The sequence below is a fragment of the Pongo pygmaeus genome, chromosome 1 (assembly GCF_028885625.2).
Source record: "Pongo pygmaeus isolate AG05252 chromosome 1, NHGRI_mPonPyg2-v2.0_pri, whole genome shotgun sequence".
NCBI lineage: Eukaryota > Metazoa > Chordata > Mammalia > Primates > Hominidae > Pongo > Pongo pygmaeus.
The window spans coordinates 159,956,461-159,975,051 of NC_072373.2; the positions used below are offsets into that span (position 1 = coordinate 159,956,461).

The 18,591-nt window shown below is 35.6% G+C and overlaps 1 protein-coding gene across 2 annotated transcripts in view; it reads left to right on the forward strand.

Moving 5' to 3' along the window:
* Positions 1 to 18,591, forward strand: part of ANKRD13C (ankyrin repeat domain 13C) — a 94,058-nt gene that overhangs the window by 32,969 nt on the left and 42,498 nt on the right. For both annotated transcript variants that reach the window (XM_054482936.2, XM_054482928.2), the window contains exons 4-6: positions 6,732 to 6,817; positions 8,516 to 8,561; positions 15,921 to 15,987. In XM_054482936.2, the coding sequence (XP_054338911.1) occupies positions 6,732 to 6,817; positions 8,516 to 8,561; positions 15,921 to 15,987 (199 nt within the window). The remainder of the gene's footprint in view (positions 1 to 6,731; positions 6,818 to 8,515; positions 8,562 to 15,920; positions 15,988 to 18,591) is intronic.

The window sequence follows — 18,591 nt, forward strand, 5'->3', positions numbered from 1 at the left end:
TATTAGAAATATTAATATAAATATATAATGGTGTTAAACATATGTCTGTACTTATTTTTATTTATTTATTTTTTTTGAGACTGAGTTCAAGTGATTCTCCTGAGTAGCTGGGACTACAGGCGCCTGCCACAGTGCCCAGCTAATTATTGTATTTTTAGTAGAGATGGGGTTTCACCATGTTGGCCAGGCTGGTCTCGAACTTCTGACCTCAGGTAATCTACTTGCCTCGGCCTCCCAAAGTGCTGGGATTACAGGCGCGAGCCACCATGCCCGGCTGTGTCTGTACTTTGAAATTATCTTAAGCACTGTGATTTAAGTTTTTGATTTTTTGGCTTGTGTTACATTAACATTTTATGTTTTTTGAAAAATCAGAGATAATCTAATATTATTAATTATTGGCAAAAACTTTGTGACCTATTCGTCCATTTTTTCTGATTTCTGATAATTTTGCTAACATTCTTGTACCACAAAACAGACAATGCAAACTACTTGTCAGAGACTGTTTAGAATCATTTCACTAATTAATAATAAAATTTCAAGATAATGTTGCTTTTCTGCCTTACAGTGGTTACCTGGTAAACAGTGATCAGCCCAGACCGGTATGAGATAGAGATATGGATACAACTAAAAAGCCTTTTTTTCCCACAATTTATCCCTCACCCATGGTTCCTAGCTTTCTCTGATCTAGACAGCTCTGTTTTCTTTATGCACTCTGGGATCTAGTTGTCTTTTGTCTCTCCAGAAGTTGCTCACAGTTTGTGCAGACTTATGTCATGGTATACTTACGTTATGGTAGTTTTGGGAATTCTATCGGCCTGTGTCTTGTTTTGTGGCACATCAAAGGTGTTAATGTGGAGGGAGAGACAGCAGTTCCTATTGGTTTGCCATCTTACATTGAACTAGAAGTCTTCATTTAGCCTTCAATTTTATATTTCTTTTTGAGAGAAGGCGTTCCTCAACTTCTAGAGTAGGTTAAGTTCTTGTACATTTTCAAAGTGGTTTGGTCTTTTCCTTTACAATATGTTGCATACTTCTAATTAATTTTTCAGTATGTGTTCCCTACTCTGTGTATCTTGATAATATAAGCTTTGTGAGACTTCAAGTCATGCATATGTTGTCTTATTCACCCCTTTATCTCTGGTACAATATTTGTTTAATGAATTAATGAAGAGATGAATAAAAACTGCAAAGAAAATTCGAGACTGTGTATCAAGAATCAAAATTTTTCTTAAAAGTATTATATTAGATGCCAGTAATCCCAGCACTTTGGGAGGCTGAAGCAGGCAGATTGCTTGAGCCTGGGAAACATAGGGGGACCCCAACACTACAAAAAATACAAAAATTAGCTGGTGTGGTAGTGTGTGCTTGTAGTCCCGGCTATGTGGGAGCCTGAGGTGGGAGGATTGCTTGACCCTGGGAGGTGGAGGTAGCAGTGAGCTGAGATCACGCCACTGCACTCCAACCTGGGTGACAGAGTGAAACCCTGTCTAAAAAAAAAAGGAAAAAGTAAAGTATTATAGTAGGACTTTTATTTATCACAACTCTGAGTTTTCAAAACTTTGTAATGTTTTTTCTTATAAGAAAATGATGACATTCATCGTAGAAAATTAGGAATTATAGGGGAAAAAAAGAAAATAATATCACTCAAAGATAACCATTGTTGGGTCAGGTGTGGTGGGGCATGCCTATAATCCCAGCACTTTGGGAGGCCGAGACAGGTGGGTTGCTTGAGCCCGGGAGTTCCAGACCAGCCTAAGCAGCATGGCAAAAACCTGTGTCTACAAAAAAATACAAAAATTAGCCAGGCATGGCGATGTGCGCGTGTGGCCCCAGCTACTTGGGAGCTGAGATGGGAGGATCCACTTGAGCCTGGGAGGCTGTGGTGAGCCGACATTGTGCCACTGCACTCCAGACTGGAGCCTGGGACAAAGCGAGACCCTGTCTCAAGAAAAAAAAAAAAAGACAACCACTGTTAATATTTTGTTATATTTTAGTTTCGTCTTCTGGTCATATTATTCTCTACGTAAAATTCTTTAAAACCTCCTGTTCCGAGGATAAAGACCAAAATTGCTAACTTTGTTTATAAGGTCCAGTATGATAGTATCACTTCCTTGTCTCCTTCCTCATCTTGTTCTTTCCATCTGGCTTTCTGTGTGTCAGCTCTGCCGGCTTTTTGGTTTCTCATACTCCTCATACTTATATATCCCCCTCTTTTTGTCACAGCTCCTTAAGATTGTTCAGATCTCAGCTCAAGTACAAGGAAGTTTTCTCTGCTCATATACTGTGTCAGAACTCTGCCCATTCCCTTTAGGCAGAGTGTATGAGGCCAGGAATTGTCTGTTTGTGTTCTGAATACCTACTACATGGGTCAGAAACATAGTCAGGAAGTGCCATTAACTTTGGTATTGAGGAAGTCATCCTACTTTAGGGAGAGAGACCAGTGAATATTCTGTGGCATTCTGAAGTATTTATTTACAAAGTCCTGGGGGAAACAGATGAGTGGAAAAGTTATTCAGGTTCTTAGCAAGGTGTTTGGTTATTAAAGCTGTCTCAAAGGATTTTAGAAGTTAAAAAGGTGGGTAAAGGCATTCTACTGTGCGAGAGTGGAATGTGTATAAAGCATGGAAATATAAAAAAACAAGGCATATGCTAGGGAACAATATGTATTTGCTTTCTTTTTTTTTTTTTGAGATGGAGTTTCGCTCTTGTTGCTCAGGCTGGAGTGCAATGGCGCGATCTTGGCTCTCTGCAGCCTCTGCCTCTCAGGTTCAAGCAATTCTCCTGCCCCAGTCTCCCGAGTAGCTGAGATTACAGGCACCCGCCACCACACCCAGCTAATTTTTTGTATTTTTAGTAGAGACGGGGTTTCACTATGTTCGCCAGGCTGGTCTCGAACTCCTGACCTCAGGCGATCCATCCGGCTCGGCCTCCCAAAGTGCTGAGATTACAGTTGTGAGCCACCGTGCCCCTGTATTTGGCTTCTTAATGATACATGGCAAAGATGGATGAAGGGGCAAAGACCAGTGTTGGGAAATGAAGTTGTAATGATAAAAGGACCACACTGATATCAGCTTTATGTGCTATTCAAGATTTTAATCCCAATTTCCAGTCTCTGCAAAACCCCAGAAGACTTCAAAGCAGGGATTGATATTATTAGATAAGTGAGAAGACTTTCTAATTAACACAGTGGAGTCAGGGAGGCAAGAGATATTTAGAAAAAAACATTTTTGGAACAAATGAGATAAGCTTGACTTAAAGACATAGTGTTTTTAGAGAAGGAAGGGATAGATCAGAAAGTAATTAAAAGAAAGATTTAGCTGGCGTGGTGGCTCATGCCTGTAATCCCAGAACTTTGGGAGGCTGAGGCAGGTGGATCATGGTTTCAAGAGATCGAGACCATCCTGGCCAACATGGTGAAACCCCGTTTCTACTAAAAATACAAAAATTAGCTGGGCATGGTGGCGCGCACCTGTGGTCCCAGCTACTCTGGAGACTGAGGCAGGAGAATAGCTTGAACCCAAGAGGCAGAGGTTGCAGTGAGCCGAGATTTGCACCATTGCATTCCAGCCTGGCGACACAGCGAGACTCCGTCTCAAAAAAAAAAAAAAAAAAGATTGATTTAACAGAATGGATTATCTCTTGGATATGGGTAATGATAGAATGATTCAGAGTAACTCTAAGGTCTCTATTATGGATTGATGGTGATTTCATTACTTAATTGATATATAGACTATAGGAGCAAGAGCAGTATGGTCTTTAATTTGTGTTAGATTTGTTGGGTTTGAATCAACTGTAGTACATCATGTAGAATTGTCCAAGTGGGAAGCAGGAAATAGATTGGAGCTTAGAAGGAAGAGAAGCGCAAAAGGTAACAGATTTAAGTAATACTTGGAGCAGTAGGGCATAGTTCCAAAAGCTTTAGGTCAAACCGTAAACTTCAGTCGGAGAAGGAGGAAGGAGAAAGTAAAATTAGTTGTGGTTTATGGACTTTTGCATTTGAGTCTTTGTATGAATTCTCTTATCACCTAAATCCCCTAAAGCTAATTTTAATCTTCATTATTAATCAGTATTAGTAAAATTCTTACAATATGGGAATACAAATACTGATCCCTAAAAAGGATACTGGTAATTTTGTGTAATTGCTTTCTGAATGTGCATCCATAAGAAGTTTGAGTTTATGGTATTTTTCAATATGAAGTCTTATATAGAAAAGGGAATCTCTTTGCGTATGTTATTATACTATGTATATACAGTGGTTGCCATTACCTTTTTAATGATGTTTGGTCATTATTTATTGAATGCCTTCAGCTTTTTTAATGATGTTTGGTCATTATTTACTGAATGCCTTCAGTCAGTTAGAATTATATTTAGTTAATAAAATCAGGCTGATAAAAAAATATGTAGCCTCTGCTTTTTATTGAAAGACCCTTTCTATCTAGGAATTGAATTCTTCTCATTCTCTGCATTCAACTGAGGTCCATTTCAATCTGAAGGCAAGGTAGATTGAATAAGATTTATTAAGGTACTTGAGCTTATAGTGGAAAACAATGACCATTAAAAAGAATTGTACTACATTTGGGTAATATAACTTTGACATTAAAGTTAAATTATAATGAACAGGAAAGTTTGTCAGATTCATACTTGAATCTTTAAATGATTATCTAAGTCATTGAGTCTCAGACTTTTTGGATCTCACAGACCAGAAAAAATTTTTTTACTGGTGATTGATATAGGGAATCTAACTTTTTCATTTTAGACTATCAGAACTTTATAAAATAGACGATAACTACTGTCTTTTGTGATCCACATTTTATTTTTTAAAAAAGATATTTGAAACCAAAAGTAGGAAGAATAGTCTTTAAAAAAATTTATTAAGAAAAAACTCATTCTAGTACACATTTTTTCTCATTTTCTGTATATCATTGGAAACTGAAACAATTGAGCACAGAAATGTAGGTTCATATTTGGGAATTATTGATTTAGGTCACCGAGCTAGTAAATGGTAGAACTGAAACTAGGTCCTGCGTTCCTGATTTCTGTGTCTTAGTTTTGATTATTTTGAGACACCTTCAGTAATATAAACATTGTTCTTTGATTTTTGGCTTTTTAAAATATATTGGAATTTAGTTAGACCTGTGGTTAAAAATAAGAATAGCTCCTACTATTTTTACATGCTTGCCTAGATTTTTCCTAATTTTGGGCCTATGTGGAAAAAAAAAATCTAGTCCAGGCTTTCACTACCTTCTTTTTTTATTCGCCTTCTGCTTCTGCATTCCACATGGGACTTGAAGTGGTTTATAAGAATGCACGCTGTGAAATAGTAAAAATAATTTACTGATTTTTAAAAAGCCCTCAACGCATATGTATATGTATGTATATGAAAAACATGTTAGAATCAGGAGGAAACTAGCATATATAGATGTATATATTTCCCCTGATGCACATTTTTCCATGTTCTTATTTTTTCCTGTGCTTATTTCATTCAAGTCTAATATTTTTTCTTATTTTGATAAATATTAAGGATTAATTGATTGATTTTGCCAGTGAATTTTAGACCTTCATTCTAATAGATAAAAATTGTATTTAGTTAATTATAGGCACAGGGTCTTGCTCTGTCACCCAGGCTGGAGTGCAGTGGTCATAGCTCACTGCAGCCTTAAACTCTTGGGCACAACCAGTCCTCCTGTCCTCAGCCTCCCAAGTAGCTAGGACCACAGGTACACACCATCAAGCCCTGGCTAATTTTTTTTTTTTTTTTTAAATAAAGATGGGGGGGTCTCACTATATTTCCCAGGCTGGTCTCGAACTCCTGAGCTCAAGTGATCCTCTCACCTTAACCTCCTGAGTAGCTGGGACTACAGGTGCAGACCACTGTGCCCTTACTTCTATTCTTACTTGACAAAGGAGAGGAAAAAAAAGGAAGTTTAGAGAAATTAAGTAGTAACTTGTCCAAGTTTACACACAACCACTAAGTGGTAAAGCTGGGGTTTGAACTTCAGCAATGTGCTTAAATCTCAGTAATTGAAAATACACTATGGAGTACTTTAGGTTTTCTTAGATTCAGAAGTTCTTTTTCCAGGTACAATAATATTCATTTTTGTATTTTTTATACTGTGCTGGTAGTATGTGAAGGTATATCCTCCAGTGATAAAAGAACAGATACACCTGGTAACAATTGCAGGTAATTATATGTTTTTAGAAAAGTGGCTTCCAGTGGGATTTTTGAGATCTGTTGTTTTTGAGATCTTCCTTGAGGTCAGTGTTCTATTAGGACATTGCATCATTTGAATGAGTTTGCTTATCTTGGCACAGTTAGGTAAATCGTTACTGATAATTAAAAAACTAGTAAAAGCTAGTGTGAATATGGTGTAGGTTGATGTTGAAATATCTCTTCTCATTCTTTGGGGATCATACCAGTTTTATTAAACTTGCTTACTAACTTATTCTATCTATATAGGTCCCATGTTCTCTGACTTCTATGTCTCAGCTTCTTTTACTGTTCCAAGAGGCCTTCAGTAATTTAAACATTGCTCTTTGATTTTTGGCCTTTCAAAATATATTGTAGATGTAGATACACACACACACACACACACACATGCACGCACATACACACACACATGCACGTGCACATATGTGTACATGTATTATCTGTCTATCTGTATAATAAGCCAGTGGTGTTTTTACTGCATGATGAAAATTTAAATTAGTTATTTTTAAAATTTAAACTTTAGTTACAGCTCTTTTGAGGAAGCTTAAGCAGCAATCCAGGGAAAGTGTTGAAGAAAAACGACCTCGATTATTAAAAGCCCTGAAAGAGGTAAGCTATATTTCTTTGTTAATTTTGCACCTTGGGAGTAATTATAAGTGTAGTTTTAAGCATTTTTTTCTTAATACAATTTAAATTCTCACTTATTAAGGGCCAAAAAATGGTAAAAATCATGCTTAAATTAAGCAATAATTACAGTGTATGAATGTGATCTTAGTAGAAACACCTCACTTTGAACTAGGAAGATAAAGATTTATTACTTTCAATAAATTAGATAAGAGCTCTAAAGAAAAAAAAAGGAGGGAAGTCAGTTAATGGCAATAATTTTCCTTTGCCTTTGAATTAGAAGATTCTCTACAGCTAAAGCCATTGCTACTAGAAGTGGCAGTTTTGTTTGTTTGTTTGTTTTGGAGACAGCGCCTCACTCTGTCGCCCAGCTAATTTTTTGTATTTTTAGTAGAGATGGGGTTTCACCATATTGCCCAGGCTGGTCTCAAACTCCTGAGGCTCAAGCAATCCGCCTGCCTCAGCCTCCTAGAGTGCTGGGATTATAGGCGTAAGCCACCGTGCCCGGCCTGTATATTCTTTATGTAACAAAAACTCTTTTTATCTGTCCTACCTCCTCGTGGTAAGGTTGGGTATGCTGGCACACAAAAGAGAGTGGTTTGTTTTCTATTGTTACTCTCGTCTCTGTATTTCTGCTGCCTGAAAGAACTGTGGGAAAAAGATAGACCTGTCATGATGATATGATGACAGCTTGTCTCTGTTAATGGTGCTTTTTTTTTTTTTTTAAGATCTGAAGAAATATAGAAAAAGCCAGAAAAATGTTTTACTCATATTGCAATGATATCTACTATTAACATTCACTTTTATCACTTTTTGAAAAAGAAAGACTAACTTGTTGATGTTGCTGTATTTGTAATGCTCTACTTATATTTAGAATATATACTCTTAACAGTTATAATCTTTGGTGTCTAGCTTCTAATTTGCAAAATAAAATTTTTTTTCGGCCAGGCATGGTGACTCACGCCTGTAATCCCAGCACTTTGGGAGGCCGAAGTGTGCGGATCACCTGAGGTCAGGAGTTCGAGACTAGCCTGACCAAAAAGGTGAAACTCCGTCTCTACTAAAAATTAAAAAGAAAAAATTAGCCAGGCATGGTGGCAGGTGCCTGTAGTCGCAGCTACTTGGGAGGCTGGGACAGGAGAATTGCTTGAACCTAGGAGGCAGAGGTTGCAGTGAGCTGAGATCATGCCACTGCATTCCAACTTGGGCGATGGAGTGAGACTGCATCTCAAAAAAAAAAAAAAAATTTTTTTTTCATACATATTGTATGATGACATGTTTCAGGTTTAATAAACTTGTATTATCCCTTTACAGAAAAATATTTTCTATTACAAAGGGCCATGTTTTAAATGCCATTATGAGGTTATACAAATAATCATTTTGGTAGTAATTTTTAATAACACTTCTAAAGTCAACTATTTAAAAAATAATATTTATTATTATTGTTATTTTGTTTATACTGGGAAGTGTAATATTTATTGATACAAATTTAAATGCTTACCAGTTTCAGATATGTTACTATGTAATTAAAATATTCTTATAAAATATACAGGTGCATATTTTCCTTTGTAATTAAGTATAGTAATGTATGTATTATAATGTTTTAAGGAATAGCCATATTTTTAAAGCATAAGAACTTTTAACTAAGGTGCATTTAGTAATTATTCATATTTCATTTTTCAGCTAGGTGACTTTTATCTAGAACTTCACTGGGATTTTCAAAGCTGGGGTAAGAGTATGCTATGTTTTACTATAAAATATGTACTCATGCAGAAATGCAAGCACAAAAATACCTATCATATAGAAATGTTAGGATAACAAATTTAATACTTGCTGTGAGGAAAAGTATTTTTCATGACATTGACTGTAATCGTTATAAAGCCCTATAATATTTAGTTATTCCAACTTGATTAGTAACTTTAATAAATCTTTTTTTTTTTTTGAGACAAGTTCTCACTGTTGCCTAGGCTGGAGTGCAGTGTTACGATCATAGCTTACTACAGCCTCGAACTCCTGGGCTCAGGCAATCCTCCCCGCTCAGCCTCCTGAGTAGCTAGGACCACAGGCACATGCCATCACACCTGGCTAATTATTTTTATGTTTTGTAGAGATGGAATCTCACTGTGTTTCCCAGGCTGGTCTAGAACACCTGGGCTCAAGCGATCCTCTTACCTCGGCCTCTCAAAGTGCTGGGATTACAGAAGTGAGCCACCACATCTGGCCAATAGTTTATATTTTTAAGGTTGAAAATGGTACTTTTAGTTTTAAGAATTTTGTTTTACAAACAGCATTTAAAATTTAATAATAGAATGCAAGGAGTTTTCAGAAAAGAAAATTAATTATGGGATTATGGGACTACTGAATTTAAGGACATTTGAAATCTAGTACTTAGATCTCTGAATGTAGAGAATTTAGTTAACATTTTTTGTTTATGTATATTTTGTTGTCTTTCCATTATTTTGCTTTTTGCATACTTTATAGGCACTTTCTTTACATACTATTTGGTTGAACGTTGATTCCAGTGACTTATGAAAGACGCTAATTTTGCCCTAGATTTTTTTGCAGTCATTTGTTGACTTACCTTAACAAGGTTTTTCTCCTCCTCATTTTAAACATGAGTCCACTGGAGAGAAAATTTTCATATCCAAATATGAAGTTTGAGTCTAGTGACCTTTATTTTACTAACTAAACAACTAAATTTTGTTGTTTTTAAAGATTTAAAAAAAATGTAATCTCTAAAGGTTTAGACATAATGAGCTTATGTGAGTTTTTGTTAAAGCATCTAAATTAATTTTTTTTTTTTTTGGAGACAGAGTCTCACTCTGTCGCTCAGGCACGTATGCATATTATACCAAATGAGGAACTTTGGGCAAAGAATTCAAAGTCAGTAGAATAGGAATTTTGAACTAGCAAATCTGTTTCTTTTTAGTTCTACATTCTGTGGCTCTATAGTTTTCTCTATACATTTAAAAACAAATTCTAGACTGTGAAATGAAAATTACTTACAGTACTTAGCCCCAGCCAGTGCTGCTACTGCTCTTCCCAGGCAATTTGTAGTGGGATTTCCAGAGCAAGGCTCTGTCTCAAAAAAAAAAAAAAAGTAATAGAAATTTCACAGTTTTAGGCCTGATCTATGGGAGGTCAATAAATGCAACTTAATTTAAAACATTACATTCTGACATTTGTTAACCTTGAGGAAGTTATGATATTCTCACAATACACTTGGGTTTGCAAATTCAGCTTCAACTCGTCAGTAAGAAAATAGGTTATACAATATACCATATAGCAGTAAAATGCCTAGGAAGTTACCAGATTTAAACTTTAATTAACAATTATACTTGTTATTTCTTCTAATTCCTTTACATCTTCTGATTTCTTCTGAAAAAGTAAAAACAGCCATAAATCTGAAGTCCATTAACGCTTATTTCTCTCTACTGTATGAAAAAATAGTAGTTTTTTACTGTCTTAAGAATCTGGCCTCTTTTCAACAAGTAATAATTTTCTACCAATTATATTTTTGATAAACTGCCTTCTTTATTTGGAGCTTTTAGATACAAATCAGACTTCCTCCCCAGCTTATGTAAATTACAGCTTATGTAAATTTTATACATTGATTTTATAACATCTGTATACATTTCTAAAAATTGTATTATGCTTTTTAGTTAGCTTTGACTAATACACATTATCATTTAATACTAAAATTATCCTGAGTTTACTAAGATTTTAATCTTTTTAATAGAATATTCACTGTAAAAGTTTTGAACATTATAGAAAATTAATCAGGTATTTTTAAGTTTCCCTGTTACCACTTCCCAGAGGTGACCATTGTTAACATTTCGTATGACTATTTTCAAATGCTTTTCAGTGCTTACTAAAGTGTTTGTGTATATATCTATGCACACACAACCCCTCAGAATTATGTTTTTTTTCTGCCGTGGAATCATATTGTTATATCATTATGCAAATTGACATATTTATTTATTTATTTATTTATTGAGAGGGAGTCTCACTCTGTCACCCAGGCTGGAGTGCAGTCACGCGATCTCAGCTCACTGCAACCTCCACCTCCTGGGTTCAAGTGATCCTAATACCTCAGCCTCCCGAGTAGCTGGGATTACATGCGTGCGCCTTATGTTTTTAGTAGAAACAGGGTTTCACCGTGTTGGCCGGGCTGGTGTCGAACTCCTGACCTCTGATGATCCACCCGCCTCGGCCTCCCAAAGTATAGGGATTACAGGCGTGAGCTACTACACCCAGCCATCATTTTTATTCAACCCATAGTAAGCATCTTACCATATTTCAGGTGGAAATACTTCACTAATTTTAACAGCTGCATAATACTTTATGGCATGGATGATTAAGGTTTTTCTAGTGTGTTTAATCCTTGTATAGAGAATTTTAAATTCTAAATTTAATCAGTTTTTTCTCACATTTTTATAACTCTAGCTCATCAGGCTAGTTTGTCTCTATTAAAGATTATGGAGTCTTGTTACTCTAATAGTCCTATCTTGCTTTTATGCCTTATATATCATTCAGGAGTCCTGGTGTCCTAGAACACATAGAAAAACAGGTTTATAGTAGACTTGTGTAGTAAAGGAGCTCCAAGTTAGATTGGTCTAAAACCTGAACACTATCTTTTTTACCCCATTTTTTTCCCATCTGGGGAGACCCCAATGCTGCTTTGTGTTCCTAAACTGGGTTGTCCCTTGAGTATTTTGGCTCTTTAACTGATTCTCTTAGTAATCATTAGTGGTTTGAATTCTAAAATAGTCAATGTATATTGCTGAACAAAATGTTATAAAATATTTTAAAAGTGATATTTTAATTATGCTAAAATATAAATACATGCAATCACTTCTAAAATTGTGTATATATCTACAGTTATAAACAATACATTATAAATGTTGCATAATTGAGTTCCTCAAGTAACCACTGAGACAGTTGTCCAAAGTATTTCTTCTTTGAGAACTTGACTTTGATGCAAAAAGTCAGCACATCTGTTTCATTGCTAATAAAGGATTATACTGATTTAAAGTCACAGCTATTAATACGTGATGATTAGATGTCACGTATAATTCTAAAACAAAACCCATTGGCTTATAGATAGCCTAGATCTTTTATTAGATTTTATGATCAAACTTTAATTAGAGTTTTGGCATATTTCTTTCCCTTGTCAAAACACAGAATATTTTTTAAAAAGGCAAGCGAAAAATAAGGGGAAGCCAAGAAATACTGAAATCAGGGTGAGTTTACTTTTGAGATAGTAGAGCACACTCTTTTTTATGCTGTTACTTATATTCAGACTTCGGAGAAAATAGCCACAGACTTAGTAACAAGTTTGAAGGTAACTGAAATATTCCAGCCTGGGTTTTTAGGTATAGAAAAGCTTTGAATTAGAATCAGAAATACCGGCCCCTAAGTATTTGACATTGCAAATCACATATTTTATATGTTTTCTGAGCTTGATTCTTCATTTTTAAAATGAGGATAATACTAACTACCCCACCTGTTGCAAACTTTCTTTTGGTGTATATGAAATAAAATCATTTTTTTGAAGAAAGGCCTTTGTATACTATAAAGTGTCAAATAATTTATAATATGATCACTACTTTAAATTTTGCATTATGCATATATCACATTTTAACTAAAAAACTAATTTTCTATTTTTATTTGTTGTCTACAGAATCAATCTATCCTGCATTTGAGACTATTTGTATATTATTATATTATTATTATTATTTTATTTTATTTTTTTTTAGACGGAGTCTGGCTCTGTCGCCCAGGCTGGAGTGCAGTGGCGGGATCTCCGCTCACTGCAAGCTCCACCTCCTGGGTTCACCCCATTCTCCTGCCTCAGCCTTCCGAGTAGCTGGGACTACAGGCGCCCGCCACCACGCCCGGCTAATTTTTTGTATTTTTTTTTTTTTTAGTAGAGATGGGGTTTCACCGTGTTAGCCAGGATGGTCTCGATCTCCTGACCTCGCGATCCGCCCGGCCTATTATTTGTATATTATAGATAGAAAACATTAAGCTTAGAAACTCTTATGAAAATTGTGGAGTAGTTTGGGCGCAGTGGCTCACGCCTGTAATCCCGGCACTTTGGGAGGCCGAGGAGGGTGGATCACCTTAGGTCAGGAGTTTGAGACCAACCTGGCCAACATGGTGAAACCCCGTCTCTGCTAAAAATACAAAAATTAGCTGGGCGTGGTGGCGGGCGCCTGTAATCCCAGCTACTCAGGAGGCTGAGGCATGAGAATCACTTGAACCTGGGAGGCGGAGTTTGCAGTAAGCTGAGATTGCGCCACTGCACTCCAGCCTGGGTGACAGAGCGAGACTCTGTCTCAAAAAAAAAAAAAAAAAAAATTGGGGAGTAAGTGGTAGCCAAATGAAAATTTAAATTTAAAAACTCTCTTTTTATTTTCTGTTTAGTGAATTATGCTACTCTTGGAATACTGTGCTTAAACTTATACTGAGGTAACTTAGGAAATAGGTTGGTTGTTTAACTTAACGTGGGGAAGAAAAAGAGTTGTTTCAGACTTGGGAAAATATAAATCGCTATGTTTTGGAATGCATTAAAATCTATCAGAAATCTTTTTTTTTTTCTCAATAATTTAACTTCTTTAATTTTTTTTTTTCTTTTTTTTGAGACGGAGTCTCGCTCTGTCGCCCATGCTGGAGCACAGTGGCGCAATCTCGGCTCACTGCAAGCTCCGCCTCCTGGGTTCACGCCATTCTCCTGCCTCAGCCTCCCGAGTAGCTGGGACTACAGGCGCCCGCCACCACGCCCGGCTAATTTTTTCTATTTTTAGTAGAGACGGGGTTTCACCGTGTTAGCCAGGACGGTCTTCATCTCCTGACCTCGTGATCTGCCCGCCTCGGCCTCCCAAAGTGCTGGGATTACAGGCCTCTGAGCCACCGCGCCTGGCCCTTTTCTTTTTTTTTCTTAGCTTTTGCTCTCAGTCCTCAACTTGTTTTCTCTCTGCCTTACCGTTTTCCTCCTTTCCTGATTTTTAATAAAAGTATTAGTGTATGATATTAAATTCTGTTTTTGTAGGGTGTTACAATTACTTCAAAAGATATAATAAAGTTGGCTGGGTATGGTGGCTTGTGCATGTAATCCTAGCACTTTGGGAGGCTGAGGTGGGATCGCTTGAGGCTAGGAGTTCAAGACCAACGTGGCCAATATAGGGAGACCCCGTCTTTAAAAAAAAAAATAAATAATGAGATCTAATGAAGTTAAATTAACTTAAGTTGGAGTGCTATCTACTTTTAATCATCTTTGGTTCATGCTACACCAAATACTTAATTCAGGATGGATCTCAATTAATGAGCATGAAAGAACTTTGATCATTTATAGAATTACACTATTATTGCTCTTCTCAATTTTTGTTTCAAAAAAGTTTTTTCTTTCTTTCTTTTTTTTTTCAAAGAGATAGGGTTTTGCTGTGTCACCTGGGCTGGAGTGCAGTGGCACGATCATAGCCCACTTCAGCCTTCAACTCCTGGCCTCAGGTGATCCTCCTGCTTCAGTCTCCCAGGTAGCTAGGACTACAGGTACCTGCCACCACACCTGGCTAATTTTTCTATTTTTATTTTTGTAGAGACAGGGTCTTGCTATGTTGCCCAGGCTAGCCTCAAGCTCCTGGGCTCAAGCAGTCCTCCTGCCTTGGCCTCCCATATGGCTGCAGTTATAGCCAAACCGTGCCCAGCTGAGAAAGGAAAATCTTTGTCAGAAGAAGATTTCTTATATTCTTTCACTAGGGCAACAACTCGTTGATATTCTCTCTGGACAATAAACTTTTCTTATTTTTGCACTAAAATTCAGAAAACAGTTTTCAGTGCTGGAAGTCATTTTGGATTAAATGGTTTCTAAGGATCTAAAGGAGTCATGAAGCATTAGGTACTTTTTTCTTTTACAGCATTTAAATTTTTTTTTTATTTAAAAATTTTATTTATTTATTTATTTTTTTGAGACTGGTTTATGAGACTGGCTAATTTTTGTATGTTTGATAGAGATGGGGTTTCGCCATGTTGCCCAGGCCGGTCTTGAACTCCTGGGCTCAAGCAATTTATCCGCTTTGGCCTCTGAAAGTGCTGGGATTACAGGTGTGAGCTACCATACCGGGCCTGCATTAGATATTTATCTTTAATGTTAATTAGAAAATGTTGATGCTTTTGAAAGAATTAACTAAGAAATTAGCCTTTAATTTTCTCTACAATCTTTGTTTCTAACTCAGGTTAATTTATCGCCCATTTTAAAAACACTAAATTTTGTAAGATATATCTGCTATATCTTACACACAGACAGATACACACACACTTATGTACACATGTACCTCTGATATGGTCTTAATTTCAAGAATTTTGAGCTTCACATTTTTTTAATTTCTTTGTACATGGTAGTTTATTATAGCCTGTTATGCAGCTTTATTTATCCATAGAATAACTCCTATCTCCCCAAAATAGCAGATAATAAATAATAAAAAACTATCAGAATATGGCTTGTGGCATGTATATGAGCTATAGATAGCAACGTAGGAATGTAGAAATCTATAGATAAATAGTATGATTCCCATTTTACAGATTTTGAAACTCAGGTACATTGAGTCTAAATAACCTAGGCACATATTTGGGATTCAAACTCAAATTTAACTGTCTCACTTCAAAGATGTCTCTTTCTATTATACACATTACTTTACTGCAATTTTTGCAAATTATATTTACAAAATTAGATAAGGTTCAGGTCTATCTGGTTACCCATTCAGGAGGGTTTAGTTACTATAGGGTATTGTTTACTCATCTATAATATGCAATCTGTACCTGAGTGGCACCATATTGACTCTGCTACCCTTGTTTGTGGGTGGGATGGGAGTATAGTAAACTATACAGAAATTACAAGTAAATAGTAGATATTTGAAGTTGCTCAAAATTGCCTTTTGTATTTTATTTATTTTTAAATGAAAAAATACTATTTGAAAGGAAATTATTATAATTTGATAACAATGTCACATTACTCTTTTAATTTAAAAGTTTGTAAATATCTCAAAATTTAGTAGTTATTTTTTACCTTTTGTTTTTAAAAATACAGTGCCTTTACTTTCCCGAATTCTGCCTTCTGATGCATGTAAAATATACAAACAAGGTATCAATATCAGGTAAGGTGATTTGATTTTTTTCTCAGTAAAAGAAAGTTGAGATTTAGAGGAAGATTTTTTCCCCTTTAATCATAATTTACATGTGTTTTATGACGTTAAAATGCTGTAACAGAGTCATAATATTTTATCTCGTTTGAGACATAATAGATAAAAAACCAAATACATAGAACCTTTTTTTATTTTTTTATTACTTAGAGAACAAACTCAAAGTGGAAAATACATAAAATCTTGAATAAAGCATAGATACTATTCTTATTTAACTACAGACTATCTAGAAGGCAAACAGTGAGGATCTTGATGTAATATTAAGAAGATTTACAGTGGTTACCTTCCTGATCCTGGATTTATTAAGGAATAAGGGACACATAAGGGAGACCCAATTCTTGCCTTTTTCTCCATCTCTTTCATATCTTTCCTTCCCCTGTTTACTCATCCGTGCATCCGTTCATCTGTTCATTCATTGATCTATCCATTCCAGTGAATACTTTGAGGCTAATTTTAATTTCCTTCTATTCTGTTCCTTTTATAACTAAGATTAATGTTTGAATCTGATGGAACATACATCTATTTAACTTACATGAGAATTTTACATTTATCATTCTTTATTTTGCTTTATAATAATATAGCCATATTTATAAATTATCTATTTGTAGAGTATATATAATGCTAGTTAATATGCCAACTTTTATATATATGTGCATATATTGGTATATTTATAAATAGTATACATGTATATATATATAATTTTGTGTATGTGTGTGTCTGTATATCTCCAGAATATTAATTTGAATGTTTAAGGGTCTAGAACTAGAAATAACTTGAAGGATTATCTCATATAAAGTCTTCATTTAGAGATGAGAAAGCTCAGAGAAGTTAAGTGATTTTTTTTTTGCAAGAGCATTTTACAAATTAATGGCTGAACCAGGACTTCTGACTTCTTGTTCGTTGTTCTTCTCACCATGACACAAAGCAGAAGTTTTAAAAAATCAGCTATTTCTGAGAAATTCATTGTTTAGTATTTTGAATTAGTGAAGCAATAACTTTTAGTTGGAAGTAAGTTCTAGGGTAATTATCCTTAAGCAATAGAATTTGGTTAAGGTAGATGTTTCGGTTTTTTTTTTTTTTTTTTTTTTTTTCTTTTTTTAGATAATAAAGATAGGGTCTCACTATATTGCCCAGGCTGGTCTTGAACATACAGGCTCAAGTGATTCTTCCACTTTGGCCTCACAAAGTGCTGAGATTACAGTGTGAGCCATCACACCCAGTGTGTTTTTTAAAAAAAACCTCCTCAGGTGTTTTAATTATAAAAGTGCTCATGTACCTTAAATGCATTGTCATTACAGAAAACTTGGAAAATACAGAAAAATAGAAGAAAAATTAAGTAGGAAAGGATTTTTGATGTGGATTTAATTCAGCAGCCTTTTGTTAGCAATTATTATGGTTTCATTAACTTAGACATTTTTAATATAGGTGCTTGCCAAAGATGGTAGGCAATTTTGGAGGATACTATTATCTTCCATGTGATAGTTTAAAAAGTTAGTTTTAGGCCGGGTGTGGTAACTCATGCCTGTAATCCCAGCACTTTGGGAGGTTGAGGCAGGTAGATCATTTGAGTCCTGGAGTTCGAGACCAGCCTGGGCAACATGGCAAAACCCCGTCTTTACAAAAAAATATTAAAAATTAGCTGGGCATGGTGACACGTGCCTATAGTCCCAGCTACCTGGGAGGCTGAGGTGGGAGAATCACCTGACCCCAGGAAGTTGAGGCTGCAGTGAGCCGTAATCACGACACTGCACTTTAGCCTGGGCAACAGAGTAAGATCTTGTCTCAGAAAAAATAAAGTTTTTATTCTGTTTGAGTCCTAGGTTAAGGCAAGAAGGAATCTCTTTGAAAAAAATTGTTTCACATTTATATATGACTTTTTAAAGTAAATGTTTTAGTACACATTATATAATAACTATAGGTAATAAAACCAAAAAGGTTAAAACACAACCTGGGCAATATGATGAAATCTTGTCGATACAAAAAATACAAAATATTAGCTGGGCATGGTGGCACGCACTTGTAGTCCCTGCTCCTCAGGAGGCTGAGGTGGGAGGATCACCTGAGCCCGGCAGGTTGAGGCTACAGTGAGCCGAGATTGTGCCACTGTATTCCAACCTGGGTGACAGAGTGAGTCCCTGTCACACACACACAAAAGTTAAAACAGGAACATGAGGGAAAAGCCTGGTTGAGAAAAATTGTGAGAAAGATTGTAGGTTAAGGAGAAGTTAGTAACTTAGCAAGATACTAGACATGGGGCTTACTAGTAACTAAGGATGAAGGACAAATGTGATAGGTTCTAAAGCTCTCGTCAAACAAGGCTTACCAGATTAATGGAGAGGATAGCTTTTAGGATGTATGACAAAAGGTTTTTTGCCTAGGTGATAAAAATCTAAAGGAAAAAATCTGTTAACATTAAATAAAAACTTGCTATTTTAAATGTCATAAGACAATTTTTTAACACCATTTTAATAAAGCTAAATTTTAAAATATATTCAAAGAGAAATCTTTAAGTTGACTTTTATTTCATGGCAGCCATGTAATCATTTGAAATGTCTTCTC